The sequence below is a fragment of the Schistocerca cancellata genome, chromosome 1 (assembly GCF_023864275.1).
Source record: "Schistocerca cancellata isolate TAMUIC-IGC-003103 chromosome 1, iqSchCanc2.1, whole genome shotgun sequence".
Lineage (NCBI taxonomy): Eukaryota > Metazoa > Arthropoda > Insecta > Orthoptera > Acrididae > Schistocerca > Schistocerca cancellata.
Window position 1 is genome coordinate 453,312,874 of NC_064626.1, and position 25,401 is coordinate 453,338,274.

The window sequence follows — 25,401 nt, forward strand, 5'->3', positions numbered from 1 at the left end:
ACACACACACACACACACACACGACCACAGTCTATGGCTGCTCAGGACAGATTGCAAGCAGCAGCAATTGATGGGAGAAGCAATCTGGTTGATGGGGGTAATGAGGAGGCTGTGGTGGGGAGAGGGAGGGATAGCAGAGCAGGGGTGGGCAAAGGAAAAGTGCTGCATGTGGGAGCATATAGGGATAAGGTGGAGAGGAGGCAGGGCAGCTAGGTCTGGTCAGGTGGTCAGACGGAGGACGGGGGTGAGGGCAGTGGAAAAGGAGAGAAGTAAAAAGACTGTGGGTGTGTTGGTGGAATAGAGGACTGTGTAGTACCGGAGTGTGAATAGGAAAGGGGATAGGTGGGTGTATGACAATGACTAACCGAGACTGATGTCAGCAGGGTTACAGGAATGTGGGATATACTGCAGGGAGAGTTCCCACCTGTACAACACAGAAAACCTGGTGTTGATGGGTAGGATTCAGATGGCACAGGCTGTCAAACAGTCACTGAAATGGAAAACACTGTGTTGGGCAGCATGTTCAGCAACTGGGTGATCCAGTTGTTTATGGGCCACAGTTCATCAGTGGCTACTCATGCAGACTAACAGCTTGTTGACTGTCATGACCACGTAGAATGCAACACACTTGTTTCACCGGTAACCCTACCTCTGGTGGGATAGCTGATGCTTGTGACTGGACTGGAATGGGTGGTAGTGGTGTGAGGGTGCATAGGCCAAGTCTTGTATCTAGGCCTATTACAGGGATATGAGCCATGAGGCAAGGGATTGGGAGGAGGGGTTGTGTAGGGATGGACAAGAATACTATGTAGATTCTGTGGGTCGTGGAATACCAGTGTGGGAGGGGTGAGAAGGATAGTGGGTAGGACATCCCTCGCACCAGGGAACAGTGAGAGGTAACAAAAACCCTGGTGGAGAATATGATTCAGTTGCTCCAGTCCTGGGTGGTCGTGAGTCTTGAGGGGAACACTCCTCTGTGGCTGGACGGTGGAACATTGCGAGGTGGTGGGTAAATGGAGAAAAAGGCACAGGAGACCAGTTTTTATACAAGGTTGGGAGGGTAAATACTGTCTGTGAAGGTCTCAGTGAGACCCTTGGTGTATTTTGAGGGAGACTGTTTGTGGTTACATATGCGACAGACATGGGTGGCTAGGCTGTGTGGAAGGGACTTCTTGGTTACAGAATAGGTGGCACCTGTCAAAATTGAGGTATTGCTGGTGGTCGGTAGATTTGATATGGATGGAGGTATTGATGTAGCCATCTTTGAGGGGGAGGTCAATATCGACAAAAGTGGCTTGTTGTGTTGCGTAGGACCATATGAAATGAGTGGGCGAGAAGGTGTTGAGGTTTTGGAGGAATGTGGATAGTGTATCCTCATCCTCAACCCAGATCTATGTCTACATCTACATGAATACTCTGCAAATCACACTTAAGTGCCTGGCAGAGGGTTCACCGACCCACATTCACAATAAATCTCTATTAATTCAATCTTGTATAGTGCACAGAAAGAATGAACACCTATATCTTTCTGTGCAAGCTCTGATTTCCCTTATTTTATTAATACGATCGTTTCTCCCTACGTAGGTCGGCGTCAATAAAATATTTTTGCATTCGTAGGAGAAAATTGGTGATTGAAATTTCCTGAGAAGATTCTGCCACAATGAAAAATGCCTTTGTCTCAATGATGTCCAACCAAATCCTGTATCATTTCAGTGACACTCTCTCCCATATTTTGCGATAATACAGAACGTGCTGCCCTTTTTGAACTTTCTTGGTGTACTCCGTCAATCCTATTTGGTAAGGGTCCTACACTGCACAGCAGCATTCTAAAAGAGGACAAACAAGCATAGTGTAGGCAGTCTCTTTAGTGGATCTGATATTTTTCTTAGTGTCCTTCCAATAAAATGCAGTTTTGGGTTAACCTTACCCCACAACATTTTCTATATGTTCCCCCCAATTTAAGTTGTTTGTAATTGTAATTCCTAGGTATTTAGTTGAATTTATGGCATTTAGATTTGACTGATTTATTGTGTAACTGAAGTTTAACAGATACCATTTAGTACTCATGTGAATGACCTCACACTTTTCGTTATTTAGGGCCAACTGCCATACAGATATCTTTTCTAAATCATTTTGCAATTTGTTTTGATCTTTTGATGACTTTACTAGCACCATCTGCAAACAACCTAAGACGACTGTTCAGATTGTTTCCTAAATTGTTTATATAGATAAGGAACAGCAAAGAGCCTATAACACTACCTTGGGGAATGCCAGAAACCACATTTGTTTTACTCGATGACTTTCCGCCAATTACTACGAACTGTGACTTCTCTGACAGAAAAACACGAATCCACTCTTATAACCGAAACAATATTCAAGCAAGCAACTTCACTATAAGCCGCTTGTGTGGTACAATGTCAAAAGCCTTCTGGAAATCTAGAAATATGGTGCCAATTTGAAATTCTTAGTCAATAGAACTCAACATGAAGACGTCATTAATGAATCTGAACCTGGTGAAGGGTTTTGGATTCTGGGTGGTTAGAAAAGATTCTTCTAGAAGCCCATGAATAGGTTTGTATAAGATGTCCCATGTGGGTGCCCTTAACCGTACCCTCGATTTGTTTGTAGGTGATGTCTTCAAAGGAGAAGTAATTGTGGGTGAGGATGTAGTTGGTGATGGTGACTAGGAAGGAAGTTGTTGATTTGGAACCCATTGGGCATTGGGAAAGGCAGTGTTTAATACCAATAAAGCCATGGGCATTATGGATATTAGCGCAAAGGGTGGTGGCATCAATAGTGGTGAGTAGACACCATGTGATAACGGAACAGGAACTGCGGAGAGTCTGTGGAAGAAATGGTTGATATCTTCTATATAGGAGGGTAGGTTCTGGGTAATAGACTGAAGGTGTTGGTCTACGAGAGCAGTGATTCTCTCAATGAGGGTACAGTAACTGGCCACAATGGGTCATCCTGGGTGGTTGGGTTTATGACTTTAGGAAGCATGCAGAAGACAGGAGTGTAGGGAGTGGTAGGGGTGAGGAGAGAGATGGACTCAAGAATCAAGAATTTTATTCACCATAGATTATTTTACAATGATATTGGCTTCGTCATACAAGATGTAGTAGTACATACATAATAATAAAATAAACTAGAGTCAGTACATTATAGAATACATTTGAAGCATGACAGTGTACCAAATTACACCAGAATAGTTTCTAAAAGTTAATGCAATAAGCTATGCTATAATATAATATAATATAATATAGTATTGTATTGTACACACTATGTTATTACACAAGATTAACCACAGCACACAATAATATGTTTAACTACAGACAATTTTTAAATCCTAATATCCTCCTCAGGCATCTCAAAGAATTCTTTAATGTCATAGAATGGATGATCTGACAGCCAGCAGTACCACTTTTTTTAAACAAAATTATATCCATAGACTGAACATGAATTGGTAGTTTATTGAACATTTTGAGTGGGTTTACTTTGTGGTAATTTCCTGTTCTTGCTGATCATTGGGACAGTATGTCTACATTACCCTTAGCCCTGGTGTTGTGTTCATGTATTTCCCCTCTGGCAATAAATTCTGAAATATTATTTTTAATATAGAGTACAGACACATAGATGTATAAATTTATAATTGTGAGTATTCTGAGTCTGGGGAAGAGGACTACAGTGATCCCTATGACCTCTTTTACATATTATACATAAGACTTTTTTTTGTAATTTCAAGATGTTCTTGATGTAAGGGGAGTGCCCCCATATAATCAGACCATATGAAATATGTGACTGGAATAGCCCAAAGTATGTCACCCTAAGGTACAAGCTCACTACCTACCTTAGGTTCAACAGATGATATGCCTCCTGAGATATTTTTTCACATACGTGATTGACATGTTCCTCCCAATAGAGTTTTGAGTCAATGTGAATACCTAAGAGTTTACTGACTTATTACCTACCTTATTTGATATTCCCATTAAAAGTTGTTGGGTTTTATCAGGTGTTTCTTTTGTTAGGTTATTCAGATCTGAAATGTTCTGATGTGTGGTAAGTAGTGCTGTATTGTCAGCGTAACATACAACAGGGTGGACTATGTTTTTAGGCAAATCATTAACAGTTATAATGAAGAAGAAGGGTCCAAGGATAGACCCCTGTCCTGATTTCCAGTATGGAAGAATTTACATTTCTGACAGACACAAATGGTTTTCGGTTACTTAAATATGAATTTATCACAGCTAAAGTGCTCCGTCTCACCCCATAAAACTCTAATTTCCCAAGTAGTACATGAACAGCAATGCAATCGAAAGATTTGCTTAGGACATATAATATAAGTAAATCCGTGTCATTTTTTTCAAAGGCTGTTAATGTTTGGTCAATGATTTCCAAGATGGCCCTAGTTGTGTTTTTCCTCTTGCAAAAACCAAACTGATTGCTACATAGGATATTGTGGTTTTCAAAGAAGCTGCTTATTTGTGTGTGTATCAGTGCCTCAAATATCTGAGAATATTGGAACAATGGAGACTGGTCTGTAGCTTTGGGGAAGATGTTTGTCCCCTTTTTTAAAAACTGGGACAACTTTTGATACCGTAAGTGCATCCGGAAAAACTCCAAATTCCACACATTTAATAAAAATAAAAGCTAATGATTTGGTGATTGAGTGTATTGTTTTTTAAATTATGTTATTTGATAACCAATAACAGTCTATACTCTTAGAACCTGAAAATTTGGATTCAGCTTTTATAACATCAGCAGGTGTGACAGCCCTCCACTGAAATACCAGGTTAACAGGCAGTGGTGTTACAACAAGGTCCATTGCAGATGAATTTGTTGCTTTAATACAGTTACTTAATTCTTTTTCCTCAGGTTCAAGCAGAGCTTTTTCTGTGCATTTTGGTGTATTGTCTTGTTTTATTATTTGTCAGGCTGCCTTACATTTATTGGGAGCCCTTTCTATATAGTTTTCCACTGCTTGTTTTTTTGGCAGAAGTAGTTCAGCTTTGTAGAATTTTTTGAGTTTCAGATACGACCTATGAATGTTCACACTCTGTTTTGCCCCTTGGTTAGCAGCTTGCTTATGCATCTGGTACAGCATACGCATGTTTCCTCTAATTTCTGTTAGCTCTTCTGTAAACCAGTTCAGACTTTTTTTTTCATTTCACTTGGCTATCTAATTTTTTTACTAGTATATCACAAATCTGTATACTTTTTAAAGAAGTTATCAAGGTAATTTCAGCTTCCCTTTTCCCACATTGACAATTATATACACTCCTGGAAATTCAAATAAGAACACCGTGAATTCATTGTCCCAGGAAGGGGAAACTTTATTGACACATTCCTGGGGTCAGATACATCACATGATCACACTGACAGAACCACAGGCACATAGACACAGGCAACAGAGCATGCACAATGTCGGCACTAGTACAGTGTATATCCACCTTTCGCAGCAATGCAGGCTGCTATTCTCCCATGGAGACGATCGTAGAGATGCTGGATGTAGTCCTGTGGAACGGCTTGCCATGCCATTTCCACCTGGCGCTTCAGTTGGACCAGCGTTCGTGCTGGATGTGCAGACCGCGTGAGACGACGCTTCATCCAGTCCCAAACATGCTCAATGGGGGACAGATCCGGAGATCTTGCTGGCCAGGGTAGTTGACTTACACCTTCTAGAGCACGTTGGGTGGCACGGGATACATGCGGACGTGCATTGTCCTGTTGGAACAGCAAGTTCCCTTGCCGGTCTAGGAATGGTAGAACGATGGGTTCGATGACTGTTTGGCTGTACCGTGCACTATTCAGTGTCCCCTCGACGATCACCAGTGGTGTACGGCCAGTGTAGGAGATCGCTCCCCACACCATGATGCCAGGTGTTGGCCCTGTGTGCCTCGGTCGTATGCAGTCCTGATTGTGGCGCTCACCTGCACGGCGCCAAACACACGTACGACCATCATTGGCACCAAGGCAGAAGCGACTCTCATCGCTGAAGACGACACGTCTCCATTCGTCCCTCCATTCACGCCTGTCGCGACACCACTGGAGGCGGGCTGCACGATGTTGGGGCGTGAGCGGAAGACGGCCTAACGGTGTGCGGGACCGTAGCCCAGCTTCATGGAGACGGTTGCGAATGGTCCTCGCCGATACCCCAGGAACAACAGTGTCCCTAATTTGCTGCGAAGTGGCGGTGCGGTCCCCTACGGCACTGCGTAGGATCCTACGGTCTTGGCGTGCATCCGTGCGTCGCTGCGGTCCGGTCCCAGGTCGACGGGCACGTGCACCTTCCGCCGACCACTGGCGACAACATCGATGTACTGTGGAGACCTCATGCCCCACATGTTGAGCAATTCGGCGGTATGTCCACCCGGCCTCCCGCATGCCCACTATACGCCCTCGCTCAAAGTCCGTCAACTGCACATACGGTTCACGTCCACGCTGTCGCGGCATGCTACCAGTGTTAAAGACTGCGATGGAGCTCCGTATGCCACGGCAAACTGGCTGACACTGACGGCGGCGGTGCACAAATGCTGCGCAGCTAGCGCCATTCGACGGCCAACACCGCGGTTCCTGGTGTGTCCGCTGTGCCGTGCGTGTGATCATTGCTTGTACAGCCCTCTCGCAGTGTCCGGAGCAAGTATGGTGGGTCTGACACACCGGTGTCAATGTGTTCTTTTTTCCATTTCCAGGAGTGTATAAAGTCCCAATCTGCACTTCCTAATCTATCAACAAACATACTTATGTACTCTTCCTTTTGCCCTCGTACCATTACTACTTTAGAGTCTTCAATTTTAACTGGTTGCTTCTCACAGAGTGTAAGGAGTAGTGGCTCATGATCTGCAAGTCCACTTCCTGCAAGACTGACTGTAAAATCTTCCCTATGGAAATTCACAACAATATTGTCTATGCAGGCATTCTTACGTGTGGCATGGTTATTTGTACAATAGGGGTCCAATGATCTTAGCATATTCAAGAATGTCTTAGTAACTAGCCTCTGTGTGTTTGCCATTTCTATGTTGAAATCACCACAGATAGAAATTCTTGTCTTAATCTTCAATATCTTTTTAACCATTAGTTCACATTTTTCAATTAACAAATTTACATCACCATCTGGTGATCTATATAGACTAACTAGCACTGTATTTTCATTCATTAGTTTCACACAGCTAAACTCCCCATCTAGTTCTGAGGAGTACAGAGATACATCAATTCCGGAAAACTTTATTCCTTCTTTGACAAAAATTCCAGCCTCGCCATCCTTTCTCTGTTTTCTACATATCATGTCTCCTACAACATACCCTTGGGGAAAAATATATATTTACTTGTTCTTGGGTTAGCCACTGCTCTGATATACATGTAACATCTACATGCTCGGTGTTACATAAATGTTCTAATTCTAAAATCTTATTTCTAATACAACAAATGTTAACTTGTAGAAAAGTAAGTAGTTTGTCTGTATTCCTCCGAGAGCAATTTGACTCTATATTTGAAGTTGTAGGTTCAGTTAATGTCTTTAACCTTGTTGCACTGTGATCACCTGTGGTACGATAATCATGTACCTGTTCATCCACTTGATGACTCACTTTGTTAACTGCTTCCTTCTGTGAAACCACTGCTGATCCCACCAAAAATCCTGGTCGCTTGGTTGTGGTTTTTTTTCTACGGGTTGACTGGCGTATTCCACCTGTAGGTATTTTCACTCCTTGGGCTCGAGTTGCTATTCTTCTTTTTGAAAGTAGGTCTCTCTTCTTAAACGGTGTCTTCTTTTCTGCCACATCATTTGCTGCTTCTTCTAACTTTTGTATTGATCTCTTGGGTATGTTTATTTCTTGAGTAACTGTCCTGTCCACACATACAGAATTCACTTTTAAGGATTCTGTTGTTATTTGTGCTGGAGTTGTGTCAGTAAAAATTTTCACTGATTCTTTATCTGAGACTGCAGCATCCTTCCATTTAAGTTCTACTGCTGTTTTGTGCACTTCCCTGCTTGTTTCCACTGATTCATATAAATCCTTGTGGCAATTAGTTCTTTAGCAGTTGCATTTAAGTACTGTCCATGTGCTGTATATAGTCCTCGTTCCTAGGAGTATTTATTTTTCTGTTTGTGGATTGAATTTCTTGGTTTACACAAGACAATTCAGGCAGATCATACCTGTGTGATACTCCAACTACAATCACATTTGTATTTTGTAATGCTGACAAGGCTTTTTGCGGTGAAGAAATTGCCAAGTTGGCTTCATTCTTTGCTGTCATTAGCCCCTGTCCACATAATTGCAAAATCTTCATTTGTCAGCTCATGCAGATCATTGCATTTTTTAAACATTACACTAGTGGCGGCACCTGGTATCACCTTTCCTTCAACGTCATATTCATTTGAAGCTAAATTTAAAATGTTTCTCACACAGTCTCTGCCATGGCTATCAGAGGCAACGAATATTTTGGGTCTCCTACTCACTGACTCACTCTCTGGACAAAGGTTTGCATTTTCACTGCTGCACCCTTAGATTGCTTTCCTTTCAGAACTGCGTTCAGTGTTATAAATCATGCTTTATGTTGGACACCTCGAATCTGTAGTTTTTACACATTTCTTTCTTGGCTGATTTTCGCTTCTGTAGTTCATTTTTTAGTACACATATAATTGTTTTAGAATACTTATGTTCCTTTCTTAGTATTCTGACTTCATTCTTTAACTTTTTGCACACACAAGTTTTTAATGGGTCTGTTTTAATTTCGGCCCTATTGTCACATTCAGTACGAAAACAATCACTGCATTTCCAGCTTTTCACTCTATTCGTTGCATTTACACACAAATAATGGAATTTCCTGTTACACTTTGCACAACTCATGCCTTTTCTTGCTGTTTTGTTACAGGAACACAGTTTATTCACACTTCCTCCTCACTTATTTCGTAAATAATATTCAAATTTTCTGAACTGGTCTGGCCATTGTGCACAAGTTAAATACAAAACACAATATGTCCCTGTTCTTTCAGCAGATCGCCGTACTTTTAGTTACATACAGAGAACAATTACTAATCCACATGTACTTACCATAATATGTTTAGTTTAAGCTCATTACACTATCAAAGTAACTTATTTTATGCACAACATTATCAGTACACAGCCACTCTAGGGATAGATTCTGAGATGAGCCTAAGGATTTGGGGAGAGACTGGAAATCTTGCCTGATTTCTGGAATGGGATCATCGTGGCAGGATTTGTAGGTGGATGAATCTGACAGCTGGCAGAGTCCTTCTGAGAGGTGATCTTTGCGGTTCAAAACAACAGTGGTGGAGCCTCTGTCAACAGGTAGCATTATAAGGTTGGGATACGTTTTTAGAAGGTGGATTGCCATTTTTTTTTGCAGATTTAAATCTATTACTATTGCTTAGTTAATTAAAAATATTCTTTATTTATTTATTATTGTAAATAAATATTCTTTATGTGTACTTTTATTTTAATTATTGGTATAGTTATTGGTTTTAGTTGGTTTAGCTTAATTCTTATTTCCTTTTATCTTTACTTTCCTGAGACCCTGGAAAATATAAATATTTCAGTTTAAATACCACAGGAGAGCAAAAGCTGTATTCTGCAGTGGCGATCTTGCAGAAATTCCTCGTTGTTATCTGCTCCACCTGAAATCTCTAAAACCTTTACTCGCTACGCGGATCGCTCGGCACAACTGTGCGCTATTTTGTTTGACGAGTCTGGATGATAGGTCCAACTATTTAGCAAGTTAAAGTTTATTAATTGAGAGATATCAAGACAAATCTCGACTGCAGAAAATGCAGGTTCGCACTATCTTTCCAAACCTCACCTCCGAACGATCCTTGTCTCATAATATCTGTACCATGATAATTAATTTCGGTATGGAGATATACCGTATTTACTCGAATCTAAGCCGCACTCGAATCTAAGCCACACCTGAAAAATGAGACTCGAAATCAAGAAAAAAAATTTTCCCAAATCTAAGCCGCACCTGAAATTTGAATGCAAGGGGAGAGAAAAGTTTTAGGTCACACCTCCAAATCGAAACAAAGTTCGTCCATTGTAATATGAGACACAATTTAGGTCGAATGAATGACGATACAGCTACAGTAGGTTCGAGTCGTAAGCTTAGCAGTTAAGCTTTACTAGGAAGCCATTGCTATGCGTCATGCGCTCCGTCTGTATTTATACGGGTACCTTTCCTTTTTCACATGCTTCGTCTGGTTTGAATTGATTGCTTATTTTGCTTTGATCTAAGTGCCGTTCTTTTTGTTATAGGTGTTTACGTCACTCTAAGCTGAAAATGCATTACTGTACTGTGTCATGAGTTGTTTGTTGCATTCTGATAATGAGTGTTTAGGGCCTGTACCCGCTCGCGGAATGGCTTGTTTTCGTGCGCGCTACCACCGCTTACAATAAAAAAAGAGAGGAATCGATTCATTGCAAAACAATGGCAAGAGACTGCTACTTGTTGTTACTTACACTGCTGCTTTCTTTGATAATGATCAACAAGAACCAAATAATAGACTGCTTTTGATAGAAGGCGTTCTGAACGAGAGTTTAGCAAAAAATTTTCTCTGTTTGAAAATCTTTGCAGACGCCTCTTTAGTACATTACATTCTGCACAGAAATTAGAGTCATCTTAGATTTAAAAATCGAGTCAATTGCCGTGCTTCATTTCTGACTGTATCATTATTAGGCATAAGAATAATATGAATATAAACACGACATGATATGTATATTCTTCCGCGTTTGCTGTCTCACCCTAGTTTCGTAGTTTATTAGGCAGACAGGATTTAAATGAGATAGCAGCAAACACAAAAGAATACATGACAAAATATTTATATTCGTATTATTCTTATGGCGAAGAGAATACTGTATGTGATTCACAATTCATAAAAGTTCCTATTAGCAACCATCTCTTCTCACAGGTAGGAAAAAATTCAGAACGTAGGGTTGGCCATATTGACAAAACATCCCAGTCTTGCCAGTTGGATTTTCGTAGTACATTCAACATTGAAATGCTGCTACATTCGAAGATGAACAATACGGAATTTGTATTTACTTCGTGGATAATGTAAAAAATGGAGTGGTCGAAACTTGGGGCGGAGAAGAAGGCTCGTCTTCCACCCCTCTCTCTCTCTCTCTCTCTCTCTCTCTCTCTCTCTCTCTCTCTCTCTCTCTCTCTTTTTTTTTTTTTTTTTTTTTTTTTACTGACGCGGAGGTTTTGGCACTAGTATTTATCTTTGTGCCGGCAAAGCATGCCTATGCAGCGCTACATATATTCGACGGCGGAAGTCAGTTGTGGCGGCACCTACCAACATTTTTCAGAACTTCCGCTTACTTAGCACTTGATTCTAAGCCGCAGGCGGTTTTTTGGATTACAAAAACCGGAAAAAAAGTGCGGCTTAGATTTGAGTAAATACGGTACATAACTTGAGTACTCAATGTTAGTTATTGGATTGTATTTTGTGCAAAAAACTATTTGAACATTTACTACATATCATAATGGCATCTCAAGACAATACACTCTCTCTCTCTCTCTCTCTCTCTCTCTCTCTCTCTCTCTCTCTCTTTCCAGTCTCCTCTCACACATCCAATCTCTCCATTTCCTTCACAACGAGTCCATAAAACAAATCTTTGGTTCAGTAAGACACAGAGATGCATTTGTATCATGGAACATCTGATTCTCGCAGTTGGTATATGCTGTTCACCACAATATCAATTCGTCGCATCCAAATTGGAGTTTTGCATACATTGGTACACCAAGGTTTGAGGTTAAAGAATTCTGGGGAGTTAACAGGGGGTGATTTGGGGGTAGTTAGGCTGGATCACAGTTGGGAGGAGGAGTGAACTAAGTGTGGCAGGGTTCAACATTGGTCTTTGGTTGAGCCCAACTTGTAGAGCAGGTTACAAAAAAGTGTTTCCACTGTAGGGAGTGGGGGAAGGAGAGAAGGTCTTTAACAAGTCCTGCATGAAAGGACTGATATTTCTGTGGGGCTAAGGCATGTTTCAGGTCTGGTTAGGTTCTGGATTCTGTATGGTGGTGGGAGGGGTTTTTGAGGGTGGGGTAAACTTTGTAGGTCTGCATGGCGGGGTCTGTCACCTATGAGGGTATGTGGGGGGAGATTTGGAGGTTGTTGTAGAGGTGGTGGATAGTGGTAGTCCAAGGCAGGAGTAAGAAGTGAACAGGTTGGAGAGTTTATTGAGGTGGCACTGTGTACACTCCTGGAGAGCAAGACTCAGGGTGTGATATGGGATACAGGAATTTCAGATCGTATAGCAAGAAAATTTTACAGATGGAGAGGAGGTATTGCATGAGCCTGATTGATGTGATTTTGCAGGACTTTGTTGGTGAGGATTAAGGACTGGAAGAATCTGAACAGATGGAGGTCATTGTGGAAGGAAAGTTTGCAGCTGGAGAGGGGTAATTTGATGGTAAGGTCATTTGGGGGGGGGGGGGGGGGGGGATTCCATGAGCCAAGTAACAACGCATGAACAGTACGTGACACTTGGTTATGGCTAGGGATAAGGAAACTTTCCTGTATTGACTCTGATGGAAGGAGCAAGGATTCTTTGTGGAGGATAAAAACATCTAAAAATACATATATAACACGCAAAAAGTTCACAAAAATACACCAAAGTATGTGGGAAAAAAATCACATATGAAATATGGGGAAACAAGATGAAATCTGATGAAGTAGGTCTAGAGTGAAAGCCAACTGAAATTGACATGAAAACATACTGAGATCAAAGAAAAAATAAATAAAAAAAGTGTAATGTGGGTTGCAAGTCTGTGGGTGGATAAGAGTAAAGAAAGGGGCAGCAGGTGTGACTAGATTGGGTGAGGTTAGTATATGTGATATGGAATAAGAGAGAAGAAAGAGTGGGGGTTGGGGAGGAAATGGTAGGATGAGGTACAAGTTTGTGTGGTCCAGGAAGGTACGGAAAATAACATGCTAAAATATGCAAGAGTGATGCAGACAGAGTGATCAATTTGAAGGTCTAGGATTAACGATACCGGTGGGAGTAATGTGGGACATGAGATGCAGCACCAACAATTAGTGCGGTCTTGTAGCCATCTGCTGTGCGCAGATGGTCGATGCAGTGTGGCTCATAAGTTGAACATGTGATGCAGTTTGAATGGCGACAAGTGACACACAGGAAAGAAGAGAAAGCAAGGTAGACACCAAGTATAGCAGTGCTTTAGAAAATTAGTAACAAAGGGAAAAAGTAGTAACAAAGGAAAACAGCACTGGTTTACGGGATGGAAGAAAAGCCTTTAGGCAAAATCAAACAACTGAAAATCAAGGAAGGAATAATGCAATATTATGGAAAGGATAGATTACTAATCACCACGTAGCGGAGATGATGAGTCACAGATAGGCACAACAAAGAGATTTTTTGACGGGGTGAGGAGGAGGCTGAGGAAGGGAAGGGAAGGGGAGGGGAGGGATAGCAGGATAGCGGTGAGAAAATGTAAAGGGCTACTTGTGGGAGAATACATGGATAAGGGGAGGTAGGGAGGGAGAGGGAGAGGGAGAGGGAGAGGGAGAGGGAGAGAGAGAGAGAGAGAGAGAGAGAGAGAGAGGCTACATGAAGTCGGAACGTTATACAGAGGACAGGAAGAGAGAGGGGCGTGGGGGTTTGGGGGGGGGGGGGGGGAGATGGGCAGCATAAAATGAGAGGAGTAAAAAGACTGTGGGTACATTGGTGGAACAGAGGATTGTGTGGTGTCGGAGTGTAAACTGGCGAGGGGGTAGCTGGATGTAGGACAACAACTAATGAAGGCTGAGGCCAGGAGGGCTACTTGAACGTAGGTTATGCTACAGGGAGAGTTGTCACACTATAGGAAGAGTTCCCACATGCGTAATTCAGAAAAGCATTGAGTTGCTAGGAAGGATCCAGATGGCACAGGCTGTGAAGCAATCATTGAAATCAAAAACGTCATGTTAGGTGACTTGCTCAGCAATGGAGTGGTCCAGCTGTTTCTTGGCCACAGTTCGTCGGTGGCCATTCATGTGGACAGACAGCTTGTTGGTTGTCCTACCTCTGATATGATAGGTGATGTTTGTGACCTGAATAGAGTAGCTGGTGGTGGGAGGATGTATGGAACAGGTCGTGCATCTAGGTCTATTACAGGGATATGAGCCATGAGACACGGGATAGGGAGCAGGAGTTGTGTAGGGATGGGTGAGGATACTGTATAGGTTCGGCAGGCGGTGGAATACCAATGTGGGAGGAATGGTAAGGATAGTGGATAGGCCAGTCCTCTTATCAGAACATGGTGAGAAGCAATAGAATATCATTTAGTTGCCTCAGTACTCGGTGAAACTGGATCACAAGGGGAATGCTCATCTGTGACCAGGCCGTGGGACTTCAAGAGGTGAGGGACCAGGGACATCTGTTTCTGTACAAGGTTGGGATGGTAATTATGGTCCACGAATGCCTCAGTGAGACCCTTTGTGTATTTCAAGCGAGATTGCTCATCACTACAGATGCAACGGCCATGATTGGCTAGGCTGTGTAGAAGGGACTTCTTGGTATGGAATCGATGGCAACTGTCAAAGTGAAGGTTTTGTTGGTGGTTGGTAGATCTGATATGGTTGGTGGTACTGTTGGTTTGCATCACGTTTGCTGTACACCAATTTTCTCAGGGCATTATTTCTTGCTGCCAATTTTTTGGGTTTATATTCACAATGGTTCTTTAAAGTGTTTAAATAATGTTATGACTCTGGCAATTACATGCTTTCCTGCGGCACAATAATTTTCAGTGACCACAATCATCAATAATGTCCAGTAGCTTATCCAACCTGTGTAGTAAAACAGTTCAAAATAGATGCTGGCAACTGATTCTCGGCCATCAGTAACTTGTTAGCAAGAGGTTTCTACTTTATTACTTCCTGTAAGCATCATCAATTTAAAACTTCAACTAATTGTAGGACCCCAGAGTTGTTTTGCATCACATGCTGCAGCTGTACACATTCTTGATGCTTCTTCATGTTTTCTAGTGTTATCTGCTCACCTTCCATTATGTTGTCTTCTTGGTCCCTTCATATCGTCCTAGCAATTCACCCAACTGCTTGTTGAGCAACAATCAGCTTTTGAATGGTTTTCATACTGAAAATCCATGATTATCTTTAGCTGTCCTAAATACAAAAGTTTTTAAGTGGTTCTATCACTTCATTTTTAATTTATATAATATTCTTTTGATGTGCTGACCATATATAATTTTAGCTCTAGTGTATTTTAATTCCAAATTTCCTGTATTGACTACTTATATTAGGTACCGAAGGATTTCTGACCTAGAGGCACACATGCAACACATATGAAAAGTGTGCAAAAGTGATTGAGTGCAGAAAGACACTATTTACTGCTAAACAAGTTTCAGATCAGATGATATAATTGTGTACAGGTGTACATGTAATTGGACTTTGAGTACATTTTCCTGGGTTATATGTACATATTTATATCCTGAAAATGGGCATAGAGGCTGAAAGCAGCTGATTGTGTCAGATGTACATCTTGTGTATAACAAAGGAAAAATGAAACAATGGAAAGTCCACGGAATATCAAAAATGTTATGTAAAGTATAGATTGCTACTCATCTTGAAGATGACACAACTGAGTTGCAGACAGGCACAGCATAAAGACTTACACACTGAGCTTACAGTCAAACCTTTCATCAGAAAGGAAAAGAAACACACTCACTCATTCACACAAACGAGCACACTTCACATGCACACGATCACTGTCTCCAGCACCTCCAGCCAGAAGGAAACTGTATCACATCGAGCAGAAGCAGCAATCCAAAGTGGGGCATGGTAAGGGGAGGGATAGTAGGTTACAGCTGCAGGGAGTCAGTGTTGCCTAACGGAGCATGCACGGCGTAGGTGGCAGGACAAGAATGCTCTGTGCTGTCAGGATGCTCCGGGTTGGGAAGGGAGGCAGGGGCAGAAAAGGAGAGGAGCAGAGAAGGAGAGAAGACCAGTGGGTGTGTTGGCACACAGCAGTGCACAATGAGGGTGAGTGGACATTAATTAGGAGGAGGTGATAAGAAAGAGTGCAGAAATTGTTGAGCAGTAGTAAGTCTGCAATTTATTTACCTCTGCTGCTATCAGTTAATCTGCTTCTCAAACAGCAAAATTCATCTTTATAATTTTCCCCATTCCCAAGCAAATTATTCTGTAACACTTCAGGACGTGTCCTATCAATCTATTCCTTCTTTTACACTGAAGCGTCATAAATTCCTTTTCTCCCTGGTTTGACTCAGTGCAACTTCATTACTTACACATTCAGCCCATATAATCTTCATCAATCTTCTGTAGCACCACATTTTATAAGCTTCTATTTTCTTGCCTGTAATGTTCGTTGTCTGTGTCTCACTTCAATATATTGGTCCACTCAAGACAAATAGTTTCAGACAAGACTTTCTAACGCTTATATTTATGTTTGACATTAACAAATTTCTTTTCTTCAAAAAAGGTTCTCCTCCAATATCAAGTCTGCATTTTGTATCTCCTTTACCTCTGCTGCTGTCAGTTAATTTGCTTCCCAAACAGCAAAATTCATATATTATAAGGGGCGTTTAAAAAGAAATGAGCCAGAGGCATAATTACAGAAACGAGTATCTGTATGTTAGAAGTATTGACTCTGGCTGTTGAGACACTTGTTTCCCACCACAGTGGGCAGTGAATGGCCATCATCATCATCATTTAAGACTGATTATGCCTCTCAGCGTTCAGTCTGGAGCATAGTCCCCCTTATAAAATTCCTCCATGATCCCCTATTCAGTGCTAACATTGGTGCCTCTTCTGATGTTAAACCTATTACTTCAAAATCATTCTTAACCGAATCCAGGTAGCTTCTCCTTGGTCTACCCCAACTCCTCCTACCCTCTACTGCTGAACCCATGAGTCTCTTGGGTAACTTTGCTTCTCCCATGCGTGTAACATGACCCCATCATCTAAGCCTGTTCGCCCTGACTGCTACAACTATAGAGTTCATTCCCAGTTTTTCTTTGATTTCCTCATTGTGCACACCCTTCTGCCATTGTTCCCATCTACTAGTACCTGCAATCATCCTAGCTACTTTCATATCCATAACCTCAACCTTATTGATAAGGTAACCTGAATCCACCCAGCTTTTGCTCCCATACAACAAAGCTGGTCGAAAGATTGAACAGTGCACAGATAACTTAGTCTTGGTACTGACTTCCTTCTTGCAGAAGAGAGTAGATCGTAGCTAAGCGCTCATTGCATTAGCTTTGCTACACCTTGCTTCCAGTTCTTTCACTATGTTGCCATCCTGTGAGAATATGCATCCTAAGTACTTGAAACCATCCACCTGTTCTAACTTTGTTCCTCCTATTTGGCACTCAATCCATTTATATTTCTTTCCCATTGACATTACTTTTGTTTTGGAGATGCTAATCTTCATACCATAGTCCTTACATTTCTGATCTAGCTCTGAAATATTACTTTGCAAACTTTCAATAGAATCTGCCATCACAACTAAGTCATCCGCATATGCGAGACTGCTTATTTTGTGTTCACCTATCTTAATCTCACCCAGCCAGTCTATTGTTTTCAACATATGATCCATAAATAATATGAACAACAGTGGAGACAGGTTGCAGCCTTGTCTTACCCCTGAAACTACTCTGAACCATGGACTCAATTTACCGTCAACTCTAACTGCTGCCTGACTATCTATGTAAAGACCTTTAATTGCTTGCAAAAGTTTGCCTCCTATTCCATAATCACGTAGAACAGACAATAACTTCCTCCTAGGAAGCTGGTCATATGCCTTTTCTAGATCTATAAAACATAGATATAATTCCCTGTTCCACTCGTAACACTTCTCCATTACTTGCCGTAAGCTAAAGATCTGGTCCTGACAACCTCTAAGAGGCCTAAACCCACACTGATTTTCATCCAATTTGTCCTCAACTAATACTCGCACTTTCCTTTCAACAATACCTGAGAAGATTTTACCCACAATGCTGATCAAAGAGATACCTCTGTAGTTGTTACAATCTTTTCTGTTTCCATGTTTAAAGATTGGTGTGATTACTGATTTCGTCCAGTCTGATGGAACCTGTCCCGATGCCCACGTCATTTCAATTATCCTGTGTAGCCATTTAAGACCTGCCATTTCACTGTATTTGATGAGTTCCGACTTAATTTCATCCACCCCAGCCGCTTTATTGCACTGCAATCTATTGACCATTTTCTCCACTTCCTCAAATGTGATCCTATTTCCATCATCATTCCTGTCCCATTGTACATCGAAATCTGAAACATTACTGATCGTATTTTCACATACATTGAGCAACTCTTCAAAATATTCCCTCCATCTGCCCAAGGCATCAACAGGATTCACCAGCAGTTTTCCTGACCTGTCCAAAATACTTGTCATTTCCTTCTTACCTCCCTTTCAGAGACTGCTAATTACACTCCAGAATGGTTTTCCAGCAGCTCGACCCAAAGTCTCCAACCTGTTTCCAACGTCTTCCCAAGATATCTTCTTGGATGCTGTAATTATCTGTTTGGCTTTGTTTCTTTCTTCAACATAACTTTCTCTGTCTACCTGAGTTCTAGTATGTAGCCATTTTTGATATGCCTTCTTTTTCCTTTTACAGGCTGCCTTGACTGTGTCATTCCACCAAGCTGTTTTCTTCAGTGAATGGTCGCCTCATAAAATTCCCAGGGCTTCGACATTAACCAGTTCCACATGTACAGCTGGATTTCATTGTCCGAGGTGACTTGTTTGCCCCTCAGAGCCCTTTTAAGGGGACCAAAAATGGCGTATTCACAGGGAGAGAGGTCCTGACTGTATGGAGGGTGGCCAAGAACCTCCCATTTTAATATCTGCAGGAGTGCTGTGACTGTGTTGACTGTATGAAGCTTTGCATTGTCATGGAGTAGAATGATCCCACAGGTGAGATTGCCTGGACATTTTGATTTGATCGCTTGGCGAAGGGTGGTGAAGGTTTGTGAGTAACGCTAGGCATTCACTGTTGTCCCATGCTGCAGGAAGTGAATCAGAAGGGGGCCATTTTGGTCAAAGAAGAATGTCTGCATAACCTTTCCTGCACTCGTGTGGATAGCCTTGGCTTTTTCTCGTGGTAGTGATGACCCTGGATGCTTCCACTGGAGACTTCGTCATTTTGATTCTGGTACGAAGTGATGACACCATGAGTTATCTCCAGCCACCACTCATGCCAGGAATGCATTCCCTTCCAGAGCATAGTGCAGCAGATGAGCAAGACAGTGGGCCATTTGACATGCTTCCTGGTGTGGTTTTAGACTGTGGGGTGCCCATTGGGCACACAGTTTGCGCATATGCAGTCGTTCCTTCATGATGGTGTGAACACTTCTGATGCTGAATCTGACCACGGCAGCTATTGCTTTCACTATCATTCGGCAGTCCTGGGTAATGAGTGCATCCACCAGCTGGATGATTTCATCGGTAAACTAGTGTGGTGCTCTAGACCATGTATCATTAAATAACGGCACCCATCCTTCCCTGAAGCACTTGTGCCATGCCTTGATCTTTGCAAGGGACATGCAGTGTTTGCCGTACACTTGTGACATTTGTCGATGAATGTCCGTTCTTCCTACACCTTCCACTGTCACAAAACACACAACACCTCTTTCCTCTTCTGTGGATGCCTCCGCATCACTGTTTGCAATGCCACTGGCAGTGCTGGACGACTGATGCATGCTGCTGCTAACTCTGTATAGTCACGTGACGTGCACATGTGCCATCTAGCGACTGGCTGTGAACTTCCACACTCTGATCAGAACCACACATCGTTATACTTGCCACGATATTACCTTCCTGTCACTGGTTTGCACTTTCCAAACTCCAGCTTGTTTCTTTTTGAACATCCCTTATACTTTTAGTGTCATTCCTTAATTTAATTATCTTTGCATCACCTTATTTAAGATGATTGCATTCCGTTATGCTTGTATTATTTTTATTTATCATCTTATAACCTCTTTTTTTCAGCTGTATCCATTCTATTCACCTCATCTACCAAGTCGTGTGCTCTCTCAGATACGATTACATGCCATCGGCAAACTAAGTTTTCTTTTTATTTCTTTTTCCTAACATTTAATGTCTTTTCCAAATTTCTCCCTGGTTTCCATTACTGCTTTCTCCATGAACAAATTGAACAATATGGATTTTAGGCTACAAATCTGACTCTCTCCCTTCTCAGCTACTGCCTCCCTTTTACGTCATCTGATCTTCTAACAGCAGCCTGGTTTCTGTATAAGTTTAAATAACCTTTCAACACCTGCATTAAATCACCAACAATTTCAAGATTTCAAATAGTGTATTGTTTCAAATTCACAAATTATAAATGTTGGTTTACCTTTCTTCAATCTATAATCTATGATAAATCATACGGTTAGTATTGCCTAGTGTGTTCCTACTTCCCTTCCATTTTTCTGTAAATAATTCAATTAAGTATTTTGCGGTCATGACTTACAGCAATAATGCTTCAGTAATACTCACACCTGTCTTCTTTAATACTGGGATATTACATTCTTCTTGAAGGCTATGGGAATTTTGGCTGTATCATGTATCCTGCACAGCAGGTGGAACAGTATTGTCATTGTTGGATCTCCCAAGAGTCTTAAAAATTTTGAAGCAATGTCATCTATCCCATGTGTCTTGTTTGAACTTACATCTCTCAGTGCCCTGTCAAATTCTTCTCACAGTATCACATCCTCCATCTCATCTTCATCCACTTCCTTTTCCCTTTCTGTGTGGTGTGTGTGTGTGTGTTGTGTGTGTGTGTGTGAGAGAGAGAGAGAGAGAGAGAGAGAGAGAGAGAGAGAGAGAGAGTGTTTGTGTACTCTTGCTCGTGGAAAAGTATTGGTCCTAAAGTTAGCAAAATTTTCAGTCTTGTTTATGTGCCTCCACTATTTGGTGGGTGGTTACCTTTACTTTACTTTATTATTTTTTATCAAACATATTTAATCATTTTTTTTATCAACCACATTTAATAAACTGAAAAAGCTCAGTTATTCTCTATTGCTAAACAGTCTATTTCATCTCTCCGTGAAGGATGTTTAGTTTGGAATGAACATAGGAAGGGTGCGGATGAATTTGTAAGTGTAAAAATGTGGTGATGTATAAGATATTAGTCAGCCTACTTAGGAATCAAACTATTATCAACAAAAAATCAATACAAAGCTTATGTAACCTGAATTTCATATGCTGTTGCCTAACATACTGGCAAAATCACCTGACAAATATGTATTCTACATTTATGTTTTATTCTATTCATAGATGGAATGATAAAAATACTGACAGGTTCCACTCACAGCAAGGGATTATAATTACAGGTATGATCTATAGGATATGTGAAAAAATGTGGGTCTATGTCCTTTCTAATGGACAGTGCTTGTATCTTCATTATGATCATTTTTTTGGTGTGTGATATTCTATTAACACTTACTGTAATCCACGATTTTTCTCCTCTTCTGTCACTTCCACACTAGCCTCGTATTTTCCAGGGGCAAGAAAGTGGCAAAACTCGCCACTTCCATGGTTTAACTTCAAGGTAATTTTTTCACTTTCACTTCCTTTCTTGGAGATGAGGATATTTCTTGGGCCTCTTTCCGCAACACCAGTTGTTAAGTGGTGAGGTGTTATACTACCACAAACCTTGAAAGCAGAAGGATATATATCTGCCAGCTGTGGTGTATTAGGCGTTATCTTTACAGGTGTATCCTGGAATTGCATATCACCTGTAAAATAAAATAAATGATGGGTAAAACTCTTACAGATGCTTGAGTTTTAAGGGCTAGTGAGACAAGCCCAATCCAGACCATCATACTTGACAAACAATGAAAAGTGTAACTAGTTTATATCACAACGAAAAAATGCACATACAAATTGCATCTCTTTGGCTATATACCTTTGCAAATCTGCCTTAACTCTTAGACTTCCAGAGTCATCATCATTTTCTTCTAAAGTTTCCAGCCCCTGGCTGGGTCTCTTGGGAACATAAGTTCTCGAACTTTTCCTGTTGTCAGACTTTGGAATAATATACCAAAACATCAGTCTTGCTTGTCAATGAGTTATTGCCTCTACTATTTGATGAGCTGTTGCTTTTACACCAAAATAACTTCACTGTCAGTGTTTTACCATTTTCTATCGACCACATTTAATGAAAGTGGCAAAACTCACTCCTTCCATGATTTATTTTCAAGACAACTGTACCACCTTCACTTTTTGTCTAGGAGATGTGGATATTTCTTGGGCCTCTTTCCACACCCCAGGAGGAATGGTGTATTGTTTAGACCAGTAAACTGAAACGGGGAAGAGGGGAGGGGGGGGGGGGATGATTTGTGGACAAGGAAGTGAAAGGAATTCTCCATTACTACTCAAGTTTCTTTATTTAATTCTGTTGAATGCTGTTGATATGATCATGACCTTAACAATATCCTCTACGGAGTACAGTCTGCAGCCTGTTTCTGTTTGCATTCTGCTTGAAAGCACCAAAATTCAGACTAAGATTGGTTGGTTGGTTGGTTGGTTGGTGGGTGGGTGGGTGGGGAGGAGACCAAACAGCGAGGTCATTGGTCCCATCAGATTAGGAAAGGATGGGGAAGGAAGTCGGCTGTGACCCTTCAAAGGAACCATCCTGGCATTTGCCTGAAGCGATTTAGGGAAATCACAGGAAACCTAAATCAGGATGGCCCGACGTGCGTTTGAGCTGTCACCCTCCCGAATATGAGTCGAGTGTACTAACCACTATGCCACCTCGCTCAGTCAATCAGATTAATTATGAATAATTATTGGAAGATTCCAATATGACAGTGGGCTTTCATGGAAAACAATGAAGGCCCACGATGGTGGGTCTACATATTAATGTGCATAAGCTAATTTACAATAAGTTTCTTCAGATTCAGCACAACCTAGTTGATGAATCAGTTATGATATTTACTACGAGATAGTCTAAAGTTTACATGAGAAGATGTAGGTATGCCCAGCAGGCAAAGAAAGACATTTCTGGTGCTTCCAGTGTGATCTTGTACTGCATTGCTCATGCATGAAAATAGTTTTTTCTCTATTGTCTACTCTTCATTCAATCACTATAAAATTCTGTACCTTTGTGTGTGACATCAATTTTGGGAAAAAATAAAATAAAATAAAAAAAATCTTTAGCCAATTCCTCTGATCACTTCATATGGAAAAATTGCATCTTGTAAAAAAATGATGTATTGGAGACATAATAAATATGGATTATATTTTTTTTTTTTTTTCGGGAAGATATTCCTGCACATAGTTCCTTATAAAAATGAATGTCACATATGACAGTGGTAAAGTCACAATATGATTTCCCTTACTGTGAGGTGATCATCTGAAGTAACATTATGTTCATCCAATTTTTATTAGATCCCGGAGATGACAAATGCAGAGAAACATCAGTGCATTAAGTTTGACAACTTAGAATGTACCTTAGCACATAATTTAAAAGAATTCAGTGATTGTATTAAATGGACAGTTCACTTTAAAAAAACTGTAAAATTACAAAGAAAGAAAATAGCTGGCCACTGCTTTCCTTCTGCATACAAAATTTCTAGTATTGCCAATAATTCATTTAAAAGTAGGAATACCATTACCTAGCTTTCACGATTGCTAGTTCCTTCTTCAGAGAGGAAGTCTGTGCTACTGCAATAAGTGACTATCAGGCAAGCAACAGTGAATTGGCAGGTTGTACCCAGGAGCAGTATCTTCTTAAGGGGAGGTTTACTTCATTTTGGTAAAAAAAAAAAATCGATTCTTTTTTTTTTTTAATTTCATTTTTGGATCTGTAAAAGTGTTTAGAATCCACCCTTAAGCACACGTGTGACAAGTGCGACTAAAATGCCGCGAAAACCCGGGAGAGACCGTCGATTGATTGAGAGGCCGAGGAAATTCAAAGGGAATCAGCACACGGCTGAACACGAGACTACGTTCACGAGCACATCCGCAAAAAAGCTGAAATTCACCGACTACAATGACATTGAGATTGAGCCTGGATTTTCCTACATGATGCTGGACTTTTTGGCATTCTTCAGCTTTTTATTGACTTCCAAGCAGAAGGCAGGTAGTAACTGATCGTTTACTACCTGCCTTCTGCATGGAACATGCCTATCTCACCACTGACTACTAGTGTTAGACATACGGTTGCTGTCAACAAGTATGGGCCTGAAGATGATGATGTAACAACATTGAAACTAGTCACCAATAAGACCGACACCTTAATACAGCTGGAGGAATTTTGTCATTTTTTAACAAAGGCCTTTCTGGTCTTAACTCATGAGCTGTGGGACAAACTTGGCAGCAACATGATGCATTCAAAGATGCTGTGTCAGGATTTCATGACATGATTTAACTGATATGGTACATTCTTCTGCAATATCTTGGACAGTCAGGTTTTCTTGAGTTTCACATAAAATTTAATGCAGACGCATTGTTCCTCTAACTCTGCCAGCTCAAAATTTGCAAACTGTGTGACAATGTTTTATTCAATACATCACTGAACAATATCTAACATTCATACAACAATGAAACTTCCAGTGTGCTAGGACGTCAACCGCATTTTGCTTCAAAACACCATTGGCACGAAATTACAAATGTTCCGAAACTTTTTGAACAGACCTCGTAATCCAGTGAAATACAATAATGTTACTATGATTGTCACCCGATAACTGAAATAAGACAGTGCAAATAAAGAAGACCATCCCCAGATCCCAACAGTTTTGACATCCGGAAAAGGGCCACTACAAGGATGGTCAACTTTTTGGTTCTATTGTTGTTTTAGCATTCATAATGACACTGCCTGACACCAAAGAGGATTTTATTGAAGCTGACACTAGCTGTGGAAGGCTACACACTCATATAAAACTGTCATTGGTTATAAGAAACCAGACCTGCAGAATTTTGCTTTGCAGCTTGAAGTAATATAAATACTCACATCATTCGCTGAGATTTGTTCACGCTCGGATTTTATTGGCTAACTGTACTAAAAGAAAAAGGAAAAAGAAACAAGAAAATGAACTCTCAAAATTAATTACAGATGTGCAAAAACATTACTGTTGGTTCTAGATTAACAGGAAAATAATTAATTACATGCACACTGTGTCAACCTGTCAAGATGTACATCCCTACAGAAAGTAAAGTAAGTGAATAAGTGATTTTACTCTTAATTTGGACAAAAGCTACATTATAGTTTGGGCCCTTTTCATATTTTCTGGTCTTGATCCAACAGCTTTAGTTCCTTGAAGTATGAATGCTAAAAGAATGACAGTTCTCTTTTACCCATACTTTGGCAGCACTTTGGAACTGACAATTTAGATGTCCAATATGAAACTTCTGTTGTTCATAAAGTAAAGTCCATAAT

The 25,401-nt window shown here is 40.9% G+C and overlaps 1 protein-coding gene across 1 annotated transcript in view; it reads right to left on the minus strand.

The window, feature by feature from the left end:
- The window catches only part of LOC126176795 (nodal modulator 3), a 171,573-nt gene that overhangs the window by 60,572 nt on the left and 85,600 nt on the right, over positions 1 to 25,401 (minus strand). Inside the window, exon 7 of the mRNA XM_049923975.1 lies at positions 21,466 to 21,757. Within this exon, the coding sequence (XP_049779932.1) occupies positions 21,466 to 21,757 (292 nt within the window). The remainder of the gene's footprint in view (positions 1 to 21,465; positions 21,758 to 25,401) is intronic.